The sequence below is a fragment of the Aedes aegypti genome, chromosome 1, assembly GCF_002204515.2.
Source record: "Aedes aegypti strain LVP_AGWG chromosome 1, AaegL5.0 Primary Assembly, whole genome shotgun sequence".
In the NCBI taxonomy this organism is placed as follows: domain Eukaryota; kingdom Metazoa; phylum Arthropoda; class Insecta; order Diptera; family Culicidae; genus Aedes; species Aedes aegypti.
The window spans coordinates 304,510,075-304,531,527 of NC_035107.1; the positions used below are offsets into that span (position 1 = coordinate 304,510,075).

The following is a 21,453-nucleotide window of genomic DNA, read 5'->3' on the forward strand; positions in this document are numbered from 1 at the left end:
AGGGCGTTCTCTATCTATAACAAGGCGGGTCAGGGTAACGAATCTTAAAAAAACTAACTTGTATTATCAAAGGTGAAAACTTTAGTGTAGAGGATTACCTTTCTCCCTAATGGGTGTTCAGCAGTTGCTCGACCGTCTCCTTCAGCAGTGCCATCTTGCAGTCTTCGGCCACGGTCAAGAAGCTCCCCAACAACCTTCTCAACTCCCCGGCCGATATCAGATTCTCGAAACTTCCCGCACAGGCACAAAACTCCGCCAGATTCTCCCTCTTGATCTGCTTACACCGCGAACACCTCAAATCCTGCAACGTGTAGGACATCATCTTCCGCTCGACCACTTCCAGCAGGCGCATCTCGATGTCCACCGTGTCGTAGTCCAGGTTGCACTGGGCGCACATCCACACCAGCGCTCCGTTCTGCATGGCCCTGTGGCCATCCTTGCGCAAGTCCACGTCCCGGCACTGGTTACAGGCCTTGCAGATCACCTCGCTGAGGACGTAGGATTTCTGCGGTTCCCTCCAGACGGCTTTGTCGCTGAAGTCGCCGATTCCCACCAGCTGCAGCATGTTCCGCCGGAGGCTGGTGAGCTGTTGGGGTGAGGGGCGGAAGGAAAAGCGAGAATTATCAATAATTACCATGGAAATTTTTGAAAGAAATCGCTTTAAAAGGCAACACATCCACTTACCTCCTCATCGATGTCCTTGTTCACCGCCAGCACCTTGCAGACGGCTTTGATGAACTCCAGGGCCGGCCCCTCCATCCCGCGTCCGTAGTTCTTGTGCATCTTCTGTACCTTCCCGAACGCCATGTGGGACAGCAACTTCAACGCCTTGGCCGGCGACACTCCCTGCGTCAACTTCTCCATGAACGCGATCATGAACCCGTCAAAGTGCTCCCGGCACCTCGCCTCCTCCGGCAAGTTCTCCGCAATGTTCCACCTGACCTCCAGGTGGGTTGGCTCCTCTGCCGACGCTGTGCACTGGGTCCCATCCGCGTTCAATCGCTTTGGAGCGCTGATCCCGCTGTAGTTGGCCGCGTCGATCCACAGGAGGAACTCCCACGCCCGTCGATACGAGATCGATATGCTGTGGAACAGTTCCTTGTTGCGGATGCTCTGCACCACGTAATCGGTGTAACCGATCGCGTCCGAAACGGTTTTCTTGCCGGTGTTGATCACGATCCGGTTGAAGTCCGCGTAGATGATCTCGGCCTTCAACCGCTGGAACTCGGATATCATCTGGAGGAACAGCTTCCGCATCAGAGTGTTCAGCGCACGTCGGATGGCGGGATCGTACAGCAGGGCACGTGACGATCGCACCCACCGGTAGAAGTGGATAATCTGGAAGTCCGCGAAGGCGTTCTTGTTGAGCGAGACATCGCGTAGCCACCCGTTCACCATCGATCGCATCACGCGGAACGCCTGCGAGCAGAGGGCCGTCTCGTCGTAGCTTGGAAGCGTTTGACCCTGGTTGGCGATCATGTCATCGAGCGAGGCTTGTGGGATCACGTCGAACGTGATCGCCGAGGCGGCACCTTCCATTTCTTGAACCCTACTGGCCTGCAGCAGGGCCGAAACGGCCAAGCTATCGATGGTCAATTCCACGCACACGTCCCCGTAGAAACCCTGCCGATTCTGGACCACGGAGATGTTGTCCTCGAATTCCGCCAGCAGTCGGCTGTCGTCCGCTTCGCGACCACCTAAATCCGGCCGGGAGTTCGGCGAGCACCAGAGGACGAAGTTGTGCTTCTGCAGGTGCCGAGCGTAGAAGAGATCCGCCCCGAAGAGGACCGTATCGAAGGGCATGTTGCCGAGCGGGATTTGGAAGTAGCGGCACTGATCCAGCATCATGTCGATCACCTGGTTCAGGCGCAGGTAGTGACGGATCATGGTCCGGACGCCGTTCCGTTGCCACTCGAGGCCGAACAGCAGCGAGGCGTCGTCCATGATGTGAATCTGAGTCTCCGGGAAGTCCAGACAGGCCGGGATGAGCTGGTTGAGCTTCTGGAGGCTGAAGCCGGTTTGAGCGCAGAGGATCGTAGGACCGCGTTTTTCGGCTTTGTAGCTGGCCAGGGTCGATCCGAGTCGTTTGTAGACCTGATTGATGTCAATTTCGTTGTAGATGGAGAAGGTTAGGTCCTCTGGTGGGAGGTTATCATTGGAGGATTTTCCGGTGGATAGCATGGCCGTTCGCTCGGCCAGGTAGAGGTTCTTCAGCGTTGGGAGCTGATCGGATCGAACGCTGTCGTAGGTGAGGATTATGACTTTCTTGCTGGGACCCATGAAGAGACCCCACATCTCGCGCTTTCCGGAAAGGATGCTGTGCTGGTAGAGGAAGATCTTCTTGGTGTTGGCGTTGTCTTTCATGTAGGAAGCGGAGTCGTGACTCTTCATCTCCAGCTGCTGGATGTTGAACGTGTCCATCTCTTTGGTGGAGAGGTTGGCTAGGATTCTGGCCTCCGATCGCTGCACAGCGCACATGCAGCCTATGTCCATGACGGCACGGAACTCTAGCGAGACTTGCGTCTCGTAGATCCCTTCGATGTCTGGGGTAGCCAGATCGGCCAGCAGTCCCAAGCTGTTATCGCGGAAGATCTGTTCCGGAACCACGTACTGGTAGAGTTGGTGAACCGGCCGAGCTCGTGGAAGCACCCGATGGACCTTCTTCCACAGTGCTCCCTCCTCCGGAGGCGCCGGCCATCGTTGATTGACGTAGAAGATTCTCGGGATGACCAACTTGATCTTGTGCAGCTCTTCGCCAACCATGGCCCAGACCACGAAGTTGCCCATTTCGTCCGACGGGACGATTTGCAGGACATTCCAAGTTTGTTCGATCAGCGATCGCTGGGTCTTGCGGAGGAAACCGCCCAAAGTGGCCGCCGGTCGATTGGATACGATCGAGCTGGAAGGCGCCTCATCTGTTCGCGCCCGTTTGTTTCCCGTGTGACGATACTTGGCTCGTTGAGCCAGCTGCCACTTCCACTTCTTCTTGTGGAACGCCAGCCAAGCTTGGAGTTCTTGCTTGGTGTCTCCGATTGGTGGTGGCGATCCCAGAGCTTCTCGCCAGGTCTTCGCTTCCGGCGTAGCTTCAGGCTCCTCCACTGATGGCGTTCTCCTTCGCTTGGAATTCGCGATCGGCACATTTGGCCCGACACTTGGTGATCGCTGCGATCTTCCCAGATCTTCAATGTCCTTCATCGCCGGCTTCTCCTTCACCGTGAACATCTCACTGATCCTCCGCTGCTTCAACGTATCGTTCTTCTCCAACATCTTCTTGTGCAGCCACTCCGGGTGTTGAACTCGCGGTACGGGATTATTCAAACCTTGCAGCGCCGCGGGGATCGTGATGATTTTCTGGATGGTTCCTCCCAATCGCTCGATGTAGTACTGCCAGTCCAGGACGTCGCGAATGTCCGCGTCGCCCATGGTGCTGTCCTTTAACCATTTGCGCAGATAGTGCCTACGAATGCTGGGCTCCGACTGGAAGATCGCCAACGGGATCGCCCTCTCCGTAACCGGCGCCCCATCGGGCTTCTTCGAGATGACAAACTTGCAAGCCAATCCGGCGTCCTTCACCATCTGATCGCCCAAGAACTCCGCCAGTCGCTTCGCCGTCGAAATCGACGTAGACTTCTGCTCGCCGTAGTCCTCCAACTTCCTGGACATCGATCGATTCTCGGAAATCAACTCGAACAACTCACTGTCCGGCATGTTGTGACCCTTACTGTACAGCACGTCCAGCCAGTAGTCGGCGATCTTGGCCACCGAGGCGTAGCACTGCTCCAGCGTCGATCCCTGCAGGAACGCTTCGAACACCGAGCTCTGGAAGATCTTGATCAGCTGTAGCTCGCCTCGCCGCTTGACTTCGAAACCCTTCAATTCCGCAAGCGATCCATCAAAATTGAACACGGCGTAACGCTTCTTCAGCTTCTTGCCTTCTTCCTTGGCCGCCGGCAGGACCATCGCCAGGTATGGTCCATCTACTTCGAAGAAGATCGAGTTCTCCGGCTTGATCGAGTAGACTGCGGGGCTGCCCGGTTCGTACGGCTTCTCCAGCACGTGGTACTGATCGTTGGTGAAGTGATCTTTGACCATGGTGTTCAGCACGGCGTTCGGGTAGGAAACGTTGATCTTCTTTTTCTTGGCGTGGTTGGTCAGAACGGTGAATTCCTGGGGGAAGGACGCGGGCAGGATGCACCAGATACCGTCTGTGTCCAGTTCCAGGGGACGTCCGACTCGTTCGATAATCTCGCGCGCTTTGGTGATGATGTTCGCTCCGGTGAGGCATACGATCCCAGCCATGGACATGCTGTGCCAGCGGGCGCCCTTCCGCATCACGTACCCGTAGAAGGAGTTGAGAATACACTTGTGCGCCAGCTGGAGCGAATCGTAGAGGACTTCGCGGCCCTTGGCGGCCTTGATCTCGCCGGCGTCGCCGCTTTTCAGTGCTGAGGCTACAGCGGCCTTGGCGACTTTGGTTAACGCTTTGTACTCGTAGCGACGATCGCGGAAGGCCCGGACCGTGTCTACGTAGAAGCTGTTCTCCTTCTGGCAGATTGTGGAGGTTCGGGTCTCCAGTTTGGTGATCTTGGTCTTCTTGTACGCCTTTCGGCAGTAGTCGGCCAGACGTTTCTTCTCGTAGTTAGCTTGATCTTCCTTGGAGAGCTCGTGGAAGGCCCGCATGGGTCCTCCGGGGAAGAGCGGCGGGAACTTCTCGGTTTCCAGCTGTTGTTGGATCCGTTGGAACTCGTTGCGGCTGGCGGGGAGCATCTCGCCTCGCCACATCCACTCCATGTTACGTTTGCACTTGGCGTCGGGCTTGTTGAAGTCACAGGCGGCACAGTCCGTCTCCGAGATCATGGAGGACGGCTGAAGACGGTTCGTAAGGATGATGTTCGGGTACATGGCGCCGACGTCCAGATGGTAGATTACGGGCTGCTCGATACGGGTCGGAGCGTCGTGGAGCTGCTGCAACGCCGCTCGGATTTGCTCGGCGACCTCTTCCAGGTTGGTGACTTGATCGAGTGGGACGCCTTCCTCGGTGACGATCGCGTGCTCCAGAACCTTGTCCACGTTGTCGTGCAGCTGCATCAGCATGTCTTGGTCCAAGCGGAAGCGGGTGGAAATGTCCGCTCGGAAGACTCCGGATTCCAGGGCTTCCACGTGACCTCCGACGTAGGTTTCCATGTCCAGGACGTGCCCATCGGGGGTCAGCTTGTTCAGCTCGGAGACTTGCTTGTTCGGGTACACGATTTGTGCATGGAAGGCCTCTTTCATGAGAAGCGATTCGCACAGCGTTCCCGATCCCTTCCGTAGGATTTCATCCGGTTCCATCGGAATGATCGTGGCCAGAGCGAAGATGAACGGATGTACGTATTTCATGTAGAGGTAGTACGTGGCCACGGCATCAGACACGGAATAGTTTGACAGCACCTGGGGCTGCTCCACCGCCATCTTGCACATCTCTTCTGGATCGAGTTCGACCGGATCGTACCGCAGCTTACTCTTGGCCACGGCCTTCAAGCCCTGCGATCCAACCGGCAGATAAGAATCTCGCTTAACCCAGCACAGACAATCCATGTGCATGGCCGGCCGACACAGGTAATTACCATCTCGCTGATTGACCTTCGAAAACCCGATCTCCCGCTTCATGTCCAAATCGTAGACAGCCGCCCTGGCCTCCACAAACGGCCAATCGAAGAAGTCTCCGTTGTACGTGACGAAAATGTGCGGCTTCACGTCCAAAATGTGATCGAAAAACTTCTGAATCAACGCCATCTCGCTCAGCTCGTTGAACACGATGAACTGCCCCTCGAACTCCGGCTTCGGGGTGTACTCAAAGTCCTCGACCTCGGCGCTGATGATCTCCCGATTCGTGATCAAATACCCTTGCCCGTCGATCATGTACGAGATCATCATGATCTGATCCGTCTGGGCATCCGGGAACTTCAGCGGCAGTTTGGTCGTTTCGATATCGAACGCCAACACGACCGGTTCCGGACGATCCAGAATATCCGGCCGCGGAGTGATGATCGGCGGTTCATCATCCCCCCTACCCCTCATCGTGTACCACAAGCCGCAGAATATATTCAAATCGATCGACACCCGGACGTGGTACGGAACGTCGTGCTCCCGCATATCCATGATACTCTCGTAGAAGTCCGTATTCTGCACCGAGGCCGATTGCCCCTCCCCCTCCGAAGAAACGGTCAACGCACTGCTCAACATCTGCATGTACAGCGTGTTGGACTTGTCGCGTTCCTTGTTCTTGCGGACCGCCGCCGACAGATCCTTCTTCACCTTGTTCATGTGACTGATGTTGGCAAAGGTCAACTTCAGCAGGTTCTGCTTCAACCCGCTCAGATGATTCGGCAGGTCCAGATCCTCCTTCTGAATGTGCTCCACCTTCTGCAGCTGACCTTCGTACTTCCTCGAGAGGAATTTGGCGACCTCCAGCGCGTGACCCTCTTTGGTGATCAGCAACAGATACGGTGCGTAGATCACCGACATCTTGTACCGGGTGCCATCCATCTGCAGGAAGTACAGATCCAGAGCGGCCACCAGTCGACGATCCGCATTCAGAAGCTCCGTCTAAAATGGAAAATCTAATTAAAATCCAACCTAAACTCAACCTGAAGGGTGTCAATTCGAAATCAATTCTCCAACTCTGGGATTTTTGCTGGAAGCTTATGAAATTGAACCTCACCAAGAATACGCATCAGTACCACCAAGAATCCGCCATAGTCATTGAGAATGACCGTGCTCAATATTACAATAGTAAACTACTTGACCCTCCCAAGATATTTATCAAAAATCTTTGCAGTTCAGCGTTTTAGTAGGTAATCGATATGAATCCAATAAGGAATTCAGGGAAAATCAGTTAAGGATCTTCTATAGTAAAGGTAGGGCTGATAGTAAAAACGTGTTTAACAAATAGGAACTTTGGAGACCTTATGACTGAAACAAGAGGTAAAAGAGACTTAAAAGGAACCAAACAAGTGCCAAGTGGTTAGAGTCCGCGACTACAAAGCAAAGCCATGCTGGGTTCGATTCCCGGTCGGTCCAGGATCTTTTCGTGATGGAAATTTCCTTGACTTCCCTGGGCATAGAGTATCATAGTACCTGCCACACAATATACGAATGCGAAATTGGCATTTTTTTTTTTTGTTTAAAGAAAGCTCTCAGTGAATAACTTTGGAAGTGCTCATAAGAACACTAAGCTAAACAGGCTCTATCCCAGTGGGGAGGTTATGCCAAGAAGAAGAAGAAGAAGAAGAAGAAGAGGTCAATGTGGCTAAGTTATCGATGGAAGAGAAAGTAAAAGGAGCTTCTCAATGTTTGATAGGGCCTTTGAAAGGTTACGCGATATATGTCCAGAAAGCTGATCAATGTTACCCCCGATAACGGTACATATTTTCGAGGTGTGTTCTGCGGTTTCCCGTGTTATTTGGAAACCCCGAAGAGGGACAGACACCCTACCTACCGAACCACCATTCCACGTCCACCTACCGAGTGCATGTTGACCAGATATCCGGTCCGCTCCTGCGTGTCCTTCACCCTATCGTATCCATACTTGAGATCGATCTTGTCGTTCTCCTTCGACTGCCGATAGCCGATTTCATTGGTGTCATCCCTGCAAGAAAACCGGTCCATAATCACACCATATTTTACCGATTTCACAGGCACTTACCCTTCCGCTTTTTCTGGGATGTATTTTCCTGTGTTTTGTACGCTTTTAGCCATCGAAATTCACTGAAAATTGAATCACTTTTTCACAACACTAGCCATCGATGCGATTTTTAATGATGCATTGAATCTGTTGACAGCGGTGTTCGGACGGTTTTTGGCGCCTTCTTGCAGCTAGAGCTGGGCGCCATTTGTTGTGTTTTTGTAGTGGTCAGTTGCTGAATTGTTATCCTCGATAACAATTTTGCACTCCGACTCGGTGCAAAATGTAAGGTGAACGCTTCGACACCTATCAAGTTTACTTGCTCAAAAGCGAGGAAGGGAAGAAGAACGCGCGCAATTTTGACGTTTAGAGAATCAACAAACGGATCTGCGGATCGAACCGAGTGCGAGTGCAAAATTTTAGACGATATTTTATGGAAAATTTAGAACAAAATGAGTGAATTAGCCAAACTAAGAGCGCAAATAGTGTCGTGGTTTAACATTAGCGGTTTTCAAATACGAAGGTAAGTGTAATTTTAATCTAATACCGGTTATAGTTAAAAAAAATTATCTTCAAAGCATCCAAAATCAAAGGCAGTGATTCCCAACCGTTTCTGAGTTGGACCCCTCATATTGTGAATGCATAATGCACCCCGCAAACGCTCAGACTGTTTGACCAATTTATTTATTTATTTATTTTAGCATAAAATTTTGAAAGAGGGAAAACCCCTTTGAGTGATTTCTTTTCTGAAACCTTTCTCAAAGAGGCACAAAACCTCTTTATCTTTTCAAGAAACGTTACAAATCAAACTTAAAACTAGAGGCTCACACGGCAACAGACCATAACAGAGCCATAATCGTGGAATTTATTTATTCCACGAACAGATATGGGAATAGGATGATTCAAATGTACTATGTTGTTGATTAATTTTTTCCTCGGTAAAATGAATTTGCGACATTGAAATACAATATGATCAATATCCTGATAAGATTCTCCACAATCGCATAGATTAGAATCTTTGATGTTGATTCGATACATCAACCTTGAAAAAGAGCAAATGAAATTTCTACTCGCTGATTTATTTTTGAACCATGGATACCTATTTACTAACTTTTTAAATAGAATGACACCATCGCCCTTTATCAGTGGTGATTGATCCGTTGAATCTGTTGCATGCTCCTTTGAGGGCGAGCGACGGGATCCGGATCATTTGTGTTCGGATCGCGTTTTTCGGAAGAAAAAAACTAAATAAAGTGTGCAGGTGAAAAAAGAATCGACGCGTCAGTAGTGTTTGATCCGTTGAATCCGTTGCATGCTCCTCTGAGGGCGAGCTTCGGAATCCGGATCACGCGATCCGCGATTTCGGAAGAAAAAAACGAAAACAAAGTGCGTGTGAAAAAAAAAGAATCGACGCGTCAGTAGTGTTTGATCCGTTGAATCTGTTGCATGCTCCTTTGAGGGCGAGCGCCGGAATCCGGATCCATTGTGTCCGGATCGCGTTTTTTGGAAGAAAAAACGAAAACAAAGTGCGGAGTTCTGTTTGATTTTCCGACCTTGACGCTTGCTCCTGCGGGAGCGAGTGACGAGGGCAGGATCAAACATGTCGCGCGTCGGTCGAGTAAAGTGAATAAGTGCCGTGATCGGTTAGTTCCGTTTGATCTTTCGACCTTGACGCTTGCTTCTGCGGGAGCGAGTGACGAGGGCAGGGTCAAACATATGTGCAGTGCGTCAAGAAAGCCCGAGCAGTCGTCAGTTGTTTTCCCTCTCGGGTCGTGCGTCTATTTTCTCTGAGTGCTTTTATATAGCCGAGCAAACGAGTTAAGCTGAAAGTGGATTGTTGCTGCTCAGTCAAGGATGACGGATCAATTGGTGAGCTCGTTTCATGCTACTATTTCTAATCTGTAAAATATGTATGACTGCACATTTGGTCGTTACAGTGGTGGGACTTGGGTGTGATTTTTCAACAAACTATGAATGGTTCGTCACTGTGAGTGTCGACACAAACTTTGATTTGTTAATTATTTATGTTTAACATTTTTTTATTTTCAGAACACCCCTTTTTTACCTTTATTTTTGTAATAAAAAAAAAACATTGAGTGGTTCGACACTACAAGTGTAGACTTGCGAAAGGTCACTTTATTCAACAAACTTTGGATGGTTCACCACTGTAAGTGTCGGCATAAGAATAAGAGTGTTCTATGATGTTCCAGCCAATCGAGTTTTTTGTTTCTTTTTAAATAAGTACAATATAATAACACATGCTTTCGTCCTGACAGCTGTAGGAATGTTACATTTAGGTATTTGTTCAACAAACTTTGAATGGTTCGTCACCTCAAGTGTCGGCATAATTTTCCTCTACATAGAAATTGTTCATATCAAATGAAAATATTATATTTTCATAAAAGCATATTTATATTTGACAAATAACTATTTATCATGGTCTAATCACTTATCATAGTGAATCCTGTGACCCAACGATCCTCGCCATTAACAAACATCCCTCCCAGTAACCTTTGTGGAGATGCAGAGGCAAACACGGTCTCCAAATAGCAAAGGTTACACACTAACATTCCTTCCCTAAATCCCACCTGACTGCAAGGACGTGGCCGGCGCCGTTATTGACCTTGTATAAATAGAGGCACTGAATTATGCACACTGAAGAAGATTATGGCCAATCCCAGCCAAACTTCTAGTTGATTCTTTGTGCATTTTCACTGACTTCGGTCAATCACGGAATAGCAACCATTGATATGTGTAGTCAGTCTAAGCTAAGCTAAGCTAAGCTAAGAATGACACCATCGCCCTTTATCGCTAGAGTTCCAACAAATTTGCCAATCCAAAAGAGATTTTACTTTCAGTTTTGGATAATATTCAAATGGTAATATGTGACGATTGTAGGTTATTCCCCGATGAACGCCAAATTTAACTAATGAATCTGCCTGTTCATTTCCATAAATCTTACAATGAGCAGGAACCCATACAAATTTAATAATAAATCCCTTAGAACTAAGATCAAATAATAATGTTTTCATCCAATGCCTGTAGACGCAAAATATAGAGCAACCAATTCTGCCAAAAAAATGGAACAAGGAGATTGTAATTTAAAAAAATGACCCGACAATAAATTGTATACACCAAATCCCGCAACATCTTGAATCAAAGAACCATCCGTATAATAAATTTGCGCAGGTGTGACTCCAATAAATTTACGCTCAAATAAAAAAAAAATCGCAAAATGAGTAAGGTACCGCGGGGCAAGTGGGTAAATGGGGTAAGTGAAAATAATGGGTATATTTTACTGAATATGTGAATTAACGTTTCAAACTCATGCGTAAACCTTTGAGGCCATTGAGAACATTACGATAGGTCAGAGATTTCAGAGATTTTTCAGCCATTATTGCATAATAGAGCGAAATATTGTTACTCTGTTAACTATCACTCCGTAACAAGTTGGTGGCGTGCAATCTTATTTTAATATTTTCAGTAGAAAAAAGTAGCGGAAAATTATTTTCTGTACCACTTTTAAGTTCTCCCCTCTCACAGTTTTGAACTGCAATAAAAATGTTTTAAAAATAATTTGACTTATAAGCGGTTTCTTCACCATCGCTTAGGCCTTAAACCCAGTTTAACTATATGGGTAAACCTGGTTTACGGCTTAAGCGAAGGTGAAGAAATCGGCCCTTAGACCTAAAATTAACTAAATTGAAACAGTGCCAATTTTCTAATCACGTGGGACAAGTGAAAAGTTTCTCATTAGAGATTAAATTTGTGTTTTCTCTTTAGGTAGCTATAAGTATGAAAGGTTCGCAATTATCATAGAACCACAGAACGTGCTGACAATTCAAGAAACACTATACTCAAAGCGTTAAATGCTATTACCATGGCCAAATCATGGATCTTCTCTAAAAAAAGGTTGTCAAATATTATATGTTTACTTCGGACAGCCGATTAAAAGGAAGACGTTGATTGAAAAGTTCCAATATAAGAGAACGCACGGAAATCTTGTGGAATGTCTATGTAAAGCTAGTTCAAAACATAAAAAATGGGGTTTAGGTGTACCGACATAAAAAAATTCTAAATACTTTATTGAAGGATTCCGTTTGATTTCTCTTGAAGAGTTATCGAACGTCATATCCTATTTTCTTAAAAACAAATAATGAGCGGTGGAAATTCTACAGAGCAGAAATGCAATTGCTGTCCCATGATGTAAGAACTAACCTTGGAAATGTTGCAGTTATACTGTTGTCGAATCATTTCAACAAACATAACTGAACAGAAGAAAATTCAAGTAACAAGGATAAAAATTTTCTTTGTTCACATGTTATTTATGTTATTTTTCATTGGGACGCCTTAACAAATGTTAAAGGTAACAGAAATCGTGAATGTAACTGTTGGTTTTTGAATTCATTGTTCAAAACGATAAACTTTTCACTTGTTATGGGGAATTTCGTCTGCGAAACACGTAGGACCGATAAAGCAAGTTTGTTCAGTTTTTTGACTTGAGACTATTTGAATAAGTTTTCGAGATTTTACAATTTTCAATATTAAGTTTACTTCAAAAATCCCAAAACTTTGCACATGTTTGTAAAATATTGATATAAGTCTGTAAAAAATGATAAGCTGACATGTCTTGTATCATGGGGCATGAACTCTATAGGAAAATATATTTGCAGGTACTTTTCGTTTCACGTCGACAACTTGAGTTATGTTGTATTTGATGTTCTAAAGCTACAGGAACTTTTCTGCGGACACTCTTAGTAATTCTATGGGAGAAACCCTGGATGAATTTAAGGAAAAATTTCATGAATCCCTTGTTTAATCTACCGAAAAATTTCTAAACAAATATGGAACGATTATGGAGAAACTCGTAAGGGAATCCCTGGAGAATTTTCTAAAGATATCTCAAAAAACTCCGGTTGAATTGTTAAAAAAAAACTTATAACGACAGTCTTGGTGGTTTCTCCGAGATAATAGGTTTAAATCTTGAAGAAGTTCCGAACAAAATTTTTGTAACAAATCGTAGAAAAATACGTGGCATAATCGACAGTATTTTTTATATTTTATCGGAATATTTAAGAAAACCTCATAGAAAATCAAGATTTATCTAAACGTATGTAGATGATTTACTATCCTGAAAAATGTCATCGTACTTAATGAATATCAATGTTAAATACTTTTTTATATTATAATATAAAATGTACTGAGAACTGAGATCCACTCATTTATAAAGATTTTTTTCTCGAAACGGCCGGAAAAGTCAAAGAGTTTTACTATCAAAATTGAGTCGACACCCTGTCTTGGCAAAAAATATTTTGCAACGATTATACACTGAAAATAATCCACACATTCGATCCTAATTCTTTTCAACGTGGATCTGTCGTGTCAAACGGCAAGGTGAAATAACGTGTAAAACATGTAATTCTGTTAAGGTTTGATTTTGGTTCGATAGCAAAGGCTTTTGCATACAATTTCAACGTGTTTTACGATTGCGATATCAATCACTAGTACAACTAGTTTGCCTAACATGACTAGGACTTACATTTGCCATCCACGCGTGACTTGTTTATTAACAAGTTAATTTTTAGGAAACCGTGCGCCCGTAATGGGTGCCTGGTACCAGAAAACCAAGGAATCGCTAATAAATTCTACAGCAAATTTTTCGAAAATTTGTAAATTAACGTGTTTAACATTTGAATTTCGATTGCCGATAGCGACTGGTTATACACCAACGATAGGGTCCTAAAGCCCTTGACCAATTTTAGTGCCAAACGCTTAGATTTATGCTAAAAACACATGTTTACTCAATTTTTTAATGTTTTTCGTTTGTTTAAGTCCAAAAAACATTTTTTGTAGATTTTGTCACATTCCTTCACGCAAAAAAATTGTGCGGTAAAAACTACCATTTTAGGGGGTTAACTTAAGCGCTCGCACCGGCAATTTTCAGCAGACCACAAATGCGCTTGATTTTACCATGTCTGTTGTCGAAATCAGATTGTAGTAAATTATTTCTGTCAAATGTACCAGTAATGTGGTGGGATGTACCGTAAACATAGTAAATTGGTCAGAAATTCCATGGTAGTTTCAAGAATGGGCGTAGTCAGCTAAAATAGTATTTTTTACCACAGAATTTTTTCCCGTGTTGGCTTAAACTTAAATTTTGGGTGTATTTTGCTTTCCGTGTCCCTTCCAAAATGTCAGATAGGAACAACCCCGGTGTTAAAACTGAAAGCCCTGTGGTGTTTTTGTCGATTAAGAGAACGTCAAACATGATCACAAGTGTCAAGGTTCATTCATGGTCCCAATTTTAAAAATAAAGTTTCAATATGATATAGCCGTATATTTGAGCGGGAAAATTGCTAAAATAGTTGCAGTAACATGCTCTTTCGTGTCATTAAATAAAAACAAGATTTCATTAAACATTTTAGGACCCAATTGATGTGCTTTACAATTGTGAAAATTTACGTGTGAAACATATTGATCGAGCTTGTAGAATGTTTTCAGTGTAGCTGTAATAAGCCACTATTGTGGCTTTAGGGGACTGTCAACTAAGGGAACACTCACCCTATATGTGCCATCACTGAATCCATTAGGTGTCGGCCAGGGTAGACGCGTCACGCGAAGTTTGACATTTCATTATTAATAATTGTTATTCCTTCCCAGGCAATTTTCGCGTCGCTTCGCGTGACGCGTCTACTCTGGCCGACACCTTACTCCTTCTTGTAAGATGTTCACTGATAAGTGAAGAGACAATTATTTATTAGGATTAGGATCGGGATGTGCGCGTACGCACGTCCCGGCTACCAAAAATTGCGTATACGAGTTATCCACATGAGGGATAATCGCAGGGGTCAACCCAACCGAAGTGCAATGGAAGGGTCTCACCCTGGGGGAACCGCCTTTATGATCACGGTAACCCCTATTCCAGGTAAGTATGCTTTCTCGAGCGCTCGCTCGCCGCAGGGATGGCCAGTGGGCATGGTGCGCTAGGCATGGGTGTAGTTGTACACTGAGGCAAAAATACTTAGATTTTCCATAAATTGTGACTTATGAATCAACCAAATTATGGTTTCATTAAACGCTTAACCATTTCGAAAATGGGATCATAAGTTTCATAAGTGAGTGCTTTGAGATATTTAAGAACCATTACTTGAAATAATTTTCATAGCGATCGCTAGAAAAGCTGCTCCGCTTTCGATGTGGGGTACAAGTTTATCGGAAACAGATCACATGTTATCAAAACATGTAAATTTTTGAGCTCGCCTGATATAAAAGGCAACCGTTATTAGTGATTGATTATTTTAAGTAAGCAATTATCATTGCGCATATTACTGTTTTTCATTGATTGACTCATGAAATTTAGTTATGAAAATCTTCACCAAAATCATAAGTAAAACTTAAAAAATTCAACAATAATCGTTGTGGCGCCAAATCATAATTGTTCCTTAAGAAATTATTAAGTTTTTTTTTGCCTCAGTGTATTATATGAAAGACGACGAATTACACGGGACCGTAAACAGTTCTTTGCCGTTGAGGAAAACGGAGTAAAGTATCTTGAAACGAACTCCTCTCAGTGCAGAAGACGAACGAGCTCAAGAGTTGCTGGAAACAACAACTAAGCGACTTGATTTGATACCCACTTCGAGACAGGTTTACTGTGGATAGACGACGAGATAGAGTTACCGGACAGCTACGGCATGGCGTTGCGAAGACATCAGTGCCTTCAACGTAAGATGGAACGTCAACCTGCTCTGAAGGAAAATATTAATCGTAAAATAAAAGAATACGTCGAGAAAGGGTTCGCTCATCGCACAACTTCCACCGACCTGGACACTGCGGACTAGCGATGGGCGATTTTTAATGGATGTTCCAAAAAGCGATTTTCTCGTACCGATTAATCGATTTTTTGACTCGATGTTTGGAGCAATCAAAATCGAGTGAATCGATTTTCTTTACTCGATTTTTGTTTCGATTCGTAAGGTAGAAATTGATAAGATTTTTTAACGAGTAGATTACCCATAAGCCTATTTTTGCATCCACCTTGAAGTGTTTGATACATAATTTTTAATTTCAAACGTTATTCAATTTAAGGAATTTTAAAAATCGTATGCAAATTTATTTGGTCTTATTTGCAGAGCATATTTTGTCAATGTTTCATATGAGGTTGAAAATCGAATCTATTCAGAAACATCGATTCGAATGATTCGATTAAATCGGTGAATCGATTCGACGTATCGAATTTGAATCGATTCAGTAACATCGATGTTCTGGTCAAATTCGCCCAACGCTACTGCGGACCCCAGACGGATATGGTTCTTACCATTAGGAGTAGTGACCAATTCAAATAAGCCCGGAAAGGTACGCCTTGTATGGGATGCAGCAGCGAAGGTTTCTGGAGTTTCGCTAAATAGCGTCTTGCTTAAAGGGCCGGTTCAACTTATTCCGTTGCCGTCAGAGCGGATATTGAGCAAATGTTTCATCAGGTCGGGATTCGATCAGACGACAGAAACTCCATGCGCTTTTGTGGAGTGCAAATTCTGATGGACTAGTGCATGCATGCATGGAATATTCCCTTAAAATGCTTACAAGTTGCTTGACAAACTATTGACGAGATTTAAGAAATTCTAAATTGTTCACTCTTTCCACTGAAGGCGGAATTCTTTTAAATCTATCTGCTGATTTTTTTTTCTGTTTACTTACTGCTTTTTTTTACACTAACTCCTGTTGAAGATTTGACAAGATTTCCAAGATTTGAAGTTTTTATATAATCAAAGCAGCTTCAAGAAATGATGATTGGTGGACACTAGAAATCCTTTATAAGAGAGATTCGCGGAAGCTGACATTTCTGTCAAAGTGTGAGCCAATCGAGCGGCGAGAGCTGTCAAAGTGTGAGCCAAACGAACATGCGTTATGTTTGTTATGAACTTTTCTTGAGGAGTAATGTAATCCGCTTGAAATTATTTCGGTAAAAGTAATTTTGCATGAAGCAAAGAAATGAAATGTTTTACTTTTTTGAATTTTTGTCAAAGCGATTTTTAGTTTTTGAATTTTTCGGCTTTTTATTAGTTTTGATATGTAGCTCAAAGATCTATAACGAAACAAAATACACTTTATAGCAATGAGGAAGTCATATACGTGTTACAATATTATTCTCGACGCCGAGCAAAATCAGCACTGCTGGTACTGACATCCATTCCCCGTTCTATAGACTGTATTTTTGTTTTCTATAAGTATGTTTGAAAAATGATTTAAACAATTTCTTGATTAGGCTGATATGGGATAACAATGATCTATTTTGTTCAAAGTCTAATCAGTCAACCCTTTAGGATTATTTTCAGTTATCAAAAAATAGAGCCGCAGAATACGCCTAAATGTACACAATTTCTTAAGGAAATTCTGCATTCTTCATAATTAATCGTTATTTTTTTCTAAATTGAAAATACTTTCGAAAATGTTGACAACGGAATCGTTTTCAGCGATGCCATTTTTAATACAAAAACAAACAATACCTTCCTTGCTTATATAATTATATAATTTTCAGAACTCAAGTAAGACGTGATTCGTTGGTAGAAACCATTGTTTCAACTCATATTTTAGAAAACCTTACTAAATATCGTCCATACATTGCAAATTGGGCATATTTAATGGAAAAAAGTTTTTCTAACAACGAATTTTTCAAGTCCAAAACTGAAATTTTGTTTTTCTAAGATTTTGTTCTAAACCGTCAAATATGATCGTGTTTTCAAGTGATAAATGAGTTTGAATCAGAAAAAAAAGATTGTATTTCTTATTGAGAATAGTTAAAAACGGAATTATATAGTGATTATGTTTTTTAAATGAAGGCAATCAATGGACTTCGCCTCTGGCTATGAGAAAATCAACTCCGTCTAACAATCCGACGGATTTTTATGGTTTGAAAGATATCACAACAGTATTGCAAACATTGAAAAGTAAAAACCTTATCCATACCCCATTAAATTCTCTTCTAGAAATACCTACCTAAATCTTTATAGCTTCTACCAGAATTGTTGCAGCTAATTCAATACCCCAGTGGACCAAATGCCATCAGTTTTTACTTATTGAGCTTGATGCTAGAATATTATTTTTGATATACCATCTAAACTTGATCTTGCTTCAATTCGGCAGCTCAGTAGTTTCCAGCGATTTTATCCGGATTTTACCTTTTGGTAAAATTTTTGGCTATCTTGTTGAAATCCTTAACATTTATTTTACTAAATTACAAACTCTGACGAAATCTGTAAAAAGGGAAAAAGACGAGTCTAGGATTGAAATCATTACACTGCGGAACACGTTTTTGTCTCAAGCATCAAAATACCACTATTTACTTAATTAAGGGTGGCCTAATCCATTGCCGTTTTCAAAAATATCATAGCACGTCTAGTTTTTGAGATATTTCCTGTTGAAAATGCAAAATTTGACTATATCAGCCAACTTGCATGCAAGTTTACCAGCTTGTATGGCATTTTATTTGCATAACTTGTCACAGAATTCAAACTTCATGTGTTAAACAACACTTATGATAAGAGTTCATAATATTGTTGGTGCTCAAAAGTTTTTTTTTATGGTTTAGAAAAGTATTGTATTTTGCCATATAAGAGAAACAAAGAATTTTGTATGCAGACTGCAAGCATGTTGAAAAAATCGATTGAACCTAAATTTAATCGTTCAATTTTAACCAAATTTTATTTAATATGAAAGTTCAAGCTCTATTATGCATACTTGGTGGATGAGATTACAAAAAAGTTTGATAAAAATACCTTAAATTATATGTAAACATCGATAAAACCAGTGTTTTATACAACTTTGGGGACCTGTAGTTAAAAATTGTGACGTGCTGGAACATTTCTGAGAACGGCATCAGATTCAGCAAGCGAAAATCTTCTAGAGACACATAATTTGGTTCTTGAGACACGCAAAAATGTCATTTTTATTACGCTGTGTTATCGGTCAATTTGCAGAAGCGGCTATCACAATGTTTATGATCCCATCAGACTCGACAAGGATTTATATTACTTTGCACATTTTTGTTTACATTTTTCTTGGACCAACCGCACAATCATTCAAGATTCCACAGATATTCTCAGTTAACATTCGCAATTCTTCCCACCACAGTGAAGCCAGCAACTTCTTAGCCCAGCAGATAGCCCCACTCGGGGAAGCGGCCCGCAAACGATGGCTAGAGGACATCGCCAGTCACGTGCAGGGCCAAAACCTGGATCTACCGGCCGTGGAGAAGAGCCACATCGAGCTGGCCATCAAGGAAGCCAACAACACCGGCCTGGAGGACAACGAGACCATCTTCAGCGTTATTAACGCTTTTGACGTGCCCCGCTTCCACTTCCACGAGGAAAAGAAGATGTTCATGCCGGACAGTGGCAAACGGGGCTTCTTTCCCGGGCCAGATACCAAGGCCGAGTATATTCGCGAGCGGTACTTGATGCTGTGGCAGAAAACCTGCCGACACGAGATGTTCAACACCAGCAAGGTTTCGACCTATAAGGACATTAAACGACTGACGTTGAGGAAGATCGAACTGCTGCTGTCGACGTCGAAGATGAAGGAGGTAAGATTCGATGGTCTCAAGGACGAATTCCCAAAGAAAAAAAAGGGAATTGTCCATGGTTACTTCGAGATAATACTCCGAAGATTTCTTCGGGAGTTCATCATGTGATTCTTGTAGTTTAATAATTACTCTCTATTTTTGAAAAACGTTTGGCCATACAGGATGCTCCCCTAATGGCAGTTTGGTGTAATGGTCATTTGACATGAAAAAATATTAGCCAAATGATCGTATGCCAAGTGTCTAATGCCAAATGTCCATTATGTCAAATGACCCAAGCCCAGTTGATTGACAAATATCAATATTTCAGGTGGTGGTTCTCGGTTTACTGACTCAGCTGACCGAAGGGAAGTTCTACCTGGAAGATCCGACCGGCGTTGTACCCATCGACTTGAGAGAAACCGTCTACTCTTCCGGACTGTTCTGCGAAGGATGCTTCGTTCTGGCAAGTGGGACCTACAGTGACGGGACGCTCAAAATTGACGAGCTGGGCTTCCCCGTTACGGAACTGGCCTCCAGCAGTCGAGCCTTCTTCGGAACGGTAAACACATGGGGTGGGCGATCCAAGAGTCTGCTGAAATACTCCAGGAATTTGGCCGAACTGGAGAGGAACTCCGGCGAGGACAGCATCGTATTCCTGGCCGACTGTTGGCTGGATAACCCGATAGTGCTTCAAAAGCTGACGCAGCTGCTGGACGGCTACAACCAGTTCCCTCCTCGAGCGATAGTGTTGATGGGACCGTTCAGCAAATCGACCGAGAATCCTTACGCCTTGAAGGAACGATTCCAAGCTTTGGGCGAGACTCTGGGTTCGTACGAGTCGCTCAAGAAGGAAACGGATGTGGTCCTGGTGCCGTCCTCTGAAGATCCAACGACGGCTAACATTCTGCCTCGTCCACCATTGCCGGAATATCTCACGGGTGACCTGAAGAAAAGCTACCCGAGACTCGTGCTAGCTACCAATCCATGTCGGCTGCAGTACTGCACACAGCAGATCGTGGTATGCCGTTCGGATTTAGTGACCAAGCTCTGCCGAAACACCATACACTTCCCTAAGAGTGGCCAACTTGCAGATCACGTAAGTTACATTACATCAGCCTTACCAGTTAATTTTATAACGATTTCTCTCACAGTTCGCCCGCACACTCATCAGCCAGGGAACGCTGGCGCCGCTCAATCCGATTGCGTGCCCTGTTCACTGGAACTACGACGCGGCATTGTCGCTGTATCCGTTGCCGGATCTGATCGTCATTGGTGATACCAGCCAGGGATTCCAAACGACGGAACAGGAGTGCACGGTGCTGAACACCGGATCGTTCTCCAAGTCCAAGTTCAGCTTCAAGGTGTACATTCCCTCGACACGGACCGTGGAGGATTCGCAGATTCCGGAATAGTACGTCTCTCAATTTATGGATTTTTGTTGTACGCTTATCGTAAATAAAACTAGATTAAGCATTTTTAACCAATTTGCTTGCTTATTTGTAATAGATGATCTTCCAATCACAGATAGCATTTTCGATGTAGCATTTAGGATTCCAATTTGCTCGACTTCGTTAACATGGTATTCTCTCTTCGCTTCCTTGATCATTACAACCCGCGATATTAGTTCAGGTAGTTCAGGTGTTCATCGTAGTACTGCTTCCACCTTTCGATCAAGATATGTCAAGATGTCTATTGAGAACGATCTCATTTAATTCTCTTCAAATTCTACTTCTTTCAGGAAGAATAAATTCGATAATAGGTCGATCCGTCTAGCTCGCAGCGCTGCTCAGCGTCTTGTACCAGCCGAACTCGAGGCAAAAATTGCGGGGATATTGTCCGGCATCCTAGCAACATGCTCCGCCCAATTGTATCATTCCAGTCTTAGTGATTTTGTGGATACTGAGGTGGCCAAAGAGTTGATCGTAATTAATTCTTCTCCATACGCCATTTTCATACACATCGCTGTAGGGATTGAGAGGGGTACTTGAGAAGATAAAAACTAAGCAGAAGGGCATATAGTTTGAGTAACAAGGAAAACCTAAGCAAACGGGAAGAGACGAATGACACGTCAGTCTTGTAAAGTGTTTCGAGCGTTTCGAGCGATTGTTGCGCTAAATATGCTCCTATGGCAATTCGGCTGATTGAGCCACTAACTTTGTATATGCCGGTTCCTCCCTCCGGACACTACAATGGCACAGTTGGTAAGTGTATTGTGCGCTCCCAAACA

General features: G+C 44.1%; 2 protein-coding genes across 2 annotated transcripts; one reads left to right on the forward strand and one right to left on the reverse strand.

Annotated features, from left to right (window-relative positions):
* Positions 1–42: 42 nt before the first annotated feature.
* Positions 43–7,793, reverse strand: LOC5576108 (DNA polymerase epsilon catalytic subunit A). The gene is made up of 4 exons (XM_001662403.2): positions 7,688–7,793; positions 7,507–7,630; positions 685–6,588; positions 43–586 (listed from the first exon to the last, which is right to left on the reverse strand). The coding sequence occupies exons 1-4, from the start codon at positions 7,738–7,740 to the stop codon at positions 107–109; spliced, it is 6,561 nt and encodes a 2,186-aa protein (XP_001662453.2). The 5' UTR covers positions 7,741–7,793; the 3' UTR covers positions 43–106.
* Positions 7,794–8,118: 325 nt separating this feature from the next.
* Positions 8,119–20,706, forward strand: LOC5576109 (DNA polymerase epsilon subunit 2). Its single transcript, XM_001662404.2, has 4 exons — positions 8,119–8,189; positions 18,797–19,247; positions 19,555–20,322; positions 20,378–20,706. The coding sequence occupies exons 1-4, from the start codon at positions 8,119–8,121 to the stop codon at positions 20,636–20,638; spliced, it is 1,551 nt and encodes a 516-aa protein (XP_001662454.2). The 3' UTR covers positions 20,639–20,706.
* Positions 20,707–21,453: the final 747 nt, after the last annotated feature.

Excerpts from the sequence above, each read along its gene's own strand:
- LOC5576108 (XM_001662403.2), bottom strand. The coding sequence starts at position 7,740 with ATGGCTAAAAGCGTACAAAACACAGGAAAATACATCCCAGAAAAAGCG. Across the intron at positions 6,589-7,506 it reads ATCTGGTCAACATGCACTCG|ACGGAGCTTCTGAATGCGGA; the intron begins GTAGGTGGACGT and ends TTTCCATTTTAG. Across the intron at positions 587-684 it reads ACAAGGACATCGATGAGGAG|CTCACCAGCCTCCGGCGGAA; the intron begins GTAAGTGGATGT and ends TCACCCCAACAG.
- LOC5576109 (XM_001662404.2), top strand. The coding sequence starts at position 8,119 with ATGAGTGAATTAGCCAAACTAAGAGCGCAAATAGTGTCGTGGTTTAAC. Across the intron at positions 19,248-19,554 it reads CGACGTCGAAGATGAAGGAG|GTGGTGGTTCTCGGTTTACT; the intron begins GTAAGATTCGAT and ends TCAATATTTCAG. Across the intron at positions 20,323-20,377 it reads GTGGCCAACTTGCAGATCAC|TTCGCCCGCACACTCATCAG; the intron begins GTAAGTTACATT and ends TTTCTCTCACAG.